The following is a 4,314-nucleotide window of genomic DNA, read 5'->3' as shown; positions in this document are numbered from 1 at the left end:
CTCGCCTATTTATTAACGACGATTAATCACGGCGGGTTGAGACACCCACCTGAAAGGAGCCAGCAGCTCGGGAAGTCCCCAGGGCTGGGAGATATGCATCCCCCATCCCAAAACCAGGTGGGACCAGCGACTTCCAGGGGCTCCGTGGAGATGCTGGGGCCACCCCGGTGCCACCCCCTTGCTGGCAAAGCCTCCTGCAGTCACACGTCGTTGCCACCAAGTTTTGGGGTACTATCTCCCTGGTTTTACCCAAAAATGCAGTTTTTCAGTCTGAAGGCACCGGCGTCTCTGCAGGAACCCCCCCTTCCTGCCCCCGGTCCTGCTTCTGGAGCTGCATTTTGCTCTGTTTTCCCTGGGCAGCAAGGTGGAGAGGAGATGGGATGGTTGGTGGCTCTTGGGTCCCATGCAAGGTTATGTCTCAAAGCAAAAGTGGTTTGAACCAGAAGCAGAGGAACCCGGGGGGTTTTGAGGCTCAGTTTCAGCTGGAAGAAGCATCGTGGTGGGATTTGATACAACCCTCCACCATTTCCAAAGCAATGGCCAAGGAAGCTGTGTCAGCAACGTGGCCGATCCATTCTTCAGGGGTAGAAGTAGAAGATGCACCTGAAGTTACAGGCACACCTGCACCGTCATCAGAGCTGCCAGGCCAGGCACCAGCTGGTGGAGCTGGTCTTCAAGATGTGGATGAATCATCTACCTCCTGGTCCCTAGAGACATCTAGGGGTGGTGCAAACCCACGGTGGCTTCGTTAATGCCAACAGAAGATTGGATAGAACCTCTCCAGGTAGTTTTGGCGCTGGAGGTGGAGGAGCACTGGCCAGTGTTCACTGAGGACGCCCAAAACACTGTGAGCAGAAGCCATCTCCATGTGAATTAAGAGCCCAGCCCGATAGCCATGGACCCTGGGATTTTCATGGTGCTGCTTTGTGGATGGGTGATTGTACCACTGGTGGTCTTCAGCCTGATGCCTGGGGTAATTCCTCTTGAAGCCTCTCGAGCTGTTACCTACATGTGATCCATCACCTTTCATCGCCAACTTGGGCCACTTCCAGGACACTGTCCCTCAGCTGTAGACCCTGCCAAAGCCCTGGAGATCCAAGGACAGGATCTTGGTTCAGCGCAGGAAGCCCACAGTGTCTCCGCAAGGACCCTCACAGGTGTCCTGGCCTACAAGACCCTGGTCACCACCTCACTTTGGGACAACTGTTTTTCTTTTGTCTTTTTGTCTGAAGAGCCTGGCTGCCCTCGGGATGGCAATAGCCAGTTGCTGGAGAGCCACCTGCTTGATCTGCAGCCCTAAGACACCACGCTGGGACTCGTAGCACCTCCCACTTGGCAAAGTCAATGAATCCACCATGAAGAGAGTCTTTGTAAGGGTTTTGGTCTTGCAGATGGCCTGTAGCAATGAGACAGGCCAACGTGCTTCAACATGGGGTCCCCCAGGTGGTATAAAGCATTTAAAAGAGCCCACCATGAAGCTAACACTGGGATGGAGACACTTCAATGTGAGGGAAGACAACCCTTCTCTTCTGGGCCCTCCAGCCCTGGTTTCTTTGGGTATTTATTTCGTTTGGTTCTTCTATGATTTTGTCCTGGATGGTTTCTCCTGGGTGCTGGTTTTGGTCGTACCAGCCCACTTAGGGCTATCACCCCACAGCAGTTCTGGGTCTGTGTCCTGCCCTGGTGGATGAGATCTCTTGGAAAGGGATGAGACACAAATGTGGTGGGATGCACCCATGGGTGCCGAGGAAGCCAAATGGTATCTCTTGGTGAGGATGCTCTTGATGGCCTTTGAAGGGACGTGACAATCGGAGGCAGGTTCCTGGGGGCTGGGAGGAGGCAGATGTCTTTGAGGAAGGCATGAAGGAGGATCTGGAAAGCTATGGCTGGTCGGCCTCACCTCAGTCCTTGGGGAGGTGGTGGAGCACATCATCCAAACGTATGAAGGACGAGAAGGTCATCGAGAGCAGCCGGCATGGATTTACGAAGGGGAAATCGTGCTTGACCAACCTGACAGCTTTCTGCAGCGAGACGACCAGCCTGACGTGACTTTCATCAGGCTTTGACATCATCTCCTTTGACGTCCTCGTGGACAAGCTGCGGAGGCACAGGGTAGATAAACGGGCAGTGAGGTGAACTGAAACCTGGGAGACCTTGACATCTTCATTAATGGCCGGGACGATGTGGCAGATGCAGATCAGCAATTAGCAGAGGATGCAGGGTTGGGAGACGTGGGTGGTACTCCCTGGGGTCGTGCTGCCATCCAGAGGAACCTCGCCAGGCTGGAGAAATGGGCTGGTAGGAACCTCATGAAGTTCAACGAGAACAGAGAAGCCTTGCCCCTGGGGAGGAGCAACCCCAGGTGCCAGGACATGCCATGGGCACATGCCAGATGTCCTTTCCCACCTCTGTTGTCCCATGACTTGGTGATTTTGGAGGCTTTTTTGCAGCTGAAGGACCCAGCAATGGGGAGCACAGGGCTGTGGGAGCATGGATGTCAATGGGGAAGTGTGGAGTGTGTCCAGTGTGGAGCAGAGCCTGTCTAGGGAGGGCTGGGAGAAGGATGCTGAGGAGCTGTCGTCGCTCCCCAGCATCTCCACCACCACCACCACCACCTCTGGGAGCCCAGGAACGGGTTTTAGAATCATAGAATCATCTGGGTTGGAAGGGACCTTCAAGGTCATCTAGTCCGACCTCCCCACAGTCAGCAGGGACACCCCCAACTAGACCAGGTTGCCCAGGGCCTCGTCGAGCCTCTCCTTGAATATCTCCAGGGATGGGGCCTCAACCACCTCCCTGGGCAACCTGTTCCAGTGCTCCACCACCCTCACAGTAAAGAACTTAAAGAACTTTGGGAGAGGACACCTCAACCGAGTGAGGCCAGGCAAGGGCCAATGAGCTGCTGGCCCCTTTCCATGAGTGTCCTCCAACAGGTGGAATCAGGGGGTTGCCCAAGCACCTGGAACTTGGGGTACAACCACCGGGTGCTGCCGGAGGCCCCAAACCCACCTGAGGGTCCCATCCCCGTGTCTCCCCCTCAGGTCTGCATTCTGGAGTGTGAAGGCGAAGCCGTGCCACGGGCCACCTGGGAGCTGTGCGCCGCCGCCGCCGGCCGAGCCGCCCCCCGTCCCCGCGACCTGCCGGACGCCGGAGACCCCTGGGCCGAGGTGGTGCCGGGGAACCCACCGCAGGTCATCCAGCCGTTGGGGCGCCGGGAAGCCCAAGAGGAAGACGAGGAAGGGGCGCCGGGGGCCTTCCCTCAGCCACCCGAGGACATTTCCCGACGCCTGGGAGGTTTCCCCCGGGGGACGCGCCGCGGCTCGTGGCCGGCGCCGACGGGCCGGGGGGTGCAGAAGCGTTACGGGGGCTTCATCGGGGTCCGCAAGTCGGCGAGGAAGTGGAACAACCAGAAGAGGTTTAGCGAGTTCCTGAAGCAGTACCTGGGCATGTCGCCCCGCTCCAGTGAGTACGACATTCCCGGCGGCCTCAGCGAGCACAACGAGATCTAACGGAGACCCCGCGCCGCCCCGGCGAGGTCCACCATGGCCAAAAAAGTCAACCCTCTCACCCCTCTACACCACATGTCCATAGGTGCAAATTTAAAAAAAAAGAAGGGGGCCAAAAAAAAAAAACAACCCAAAAATTATAATTATAATCATAAGCGTCATAAATAATTCGGAAATGGGCTGGAAAATGCTGAATTGGAGAGCGGGGAGGGATGCTGAGAGGGGCCGGTTCGGCATCCAGAGGGTGCCCGGGGGAAAAGGCCCTTTGAATTGGAGAGCGGGGAGGGATGCTGAGAGCGGCCGGTTCGGCATCCGGAGGGTGCCCGGGGGAAAAGGTCTTTTGGAGTCAGCCCGTGAGGGGTGGTGGGCAAAAGAAAAATAGGGGTTTTTTGTCCTCGACGTGGAGTAGGTCTGAGGGATGGTTCGGTCCCCCAAAGTCCAGGAAAAAAAAAATATTAAAAAAAATTAAAAATCGAAATTTTCAAAATTAAATTTAAAATTAAATTTTAAAAATTTAAGAATTTAAGAATTAAGAAAGTTAATCAATAAAAATAAATCCAATGAATAGATCGATTTTTAAAGCTACAATTTTACAAATGAAATAAATGAAAACATATCAAAACCAAGCGGAACCCTTTTCCTTTTGGAAATTAAATCCTTCCTCCCCGGGGGCTGCAGCCCCAGGTCTCCAAACCCAGCGCTGGGTTAACCCCCGCGCTGCCGCTCCCCGGGGACCACCCTGTGTCCCCCCCGGGATGCTCAGAGCCCCCCAAGCCCCTCCACTCTGCAGCTGCCGAGACCCCCAACC

General features: G+C 55.5%; 1 protein-coding gene across 1 annotated transcript in view; it reads left to right on the top strand.

Moving 5' to 3' along the window:
* Positions 1 to 4,185, top strand: part of PNOC (prepronociceptin) — a 9,391-nt gene extending 5,206 nt beyond the window's left edge. The window contains exon 3 of the mRNA XM_014963059.1: positions 3,042 to 4,185. Within this exon, the coding sequence (XP_014818545.1) occupies positions 3,042 to 3,509 (468 nt within the window). The 3' untranslated portion in view covers positions 3,510 to 4,185. The remainder of the gene's footprint in view (positions 1 to 3,041) is intronic.
* The last annotated feature ends 129 nt before the right edge of the window (positions 4,186 to 4,314 follow it).

The sequence above is a fragment of the Calidris pugnax genome, unplaced genomic scaffold (genome assembly GCF_001431845.1).
Source record: "Calidris pugnax isolate Ruff unplaced genomic scaffold, ASM143184v1 scaffold450, whole genome shotgun sequence".
Lineage (NCBI taxonomy): Eukaryota > Metazoa > Chordata > Aves > Charadriiformes > Scolopacidae > Calidris > Calidris pugnax.
The sequence above is the reverse complement of the archived record's forward strand: the minus strand, read 5'-3'. Positions and strand labels throughout refer to the sequence as shown.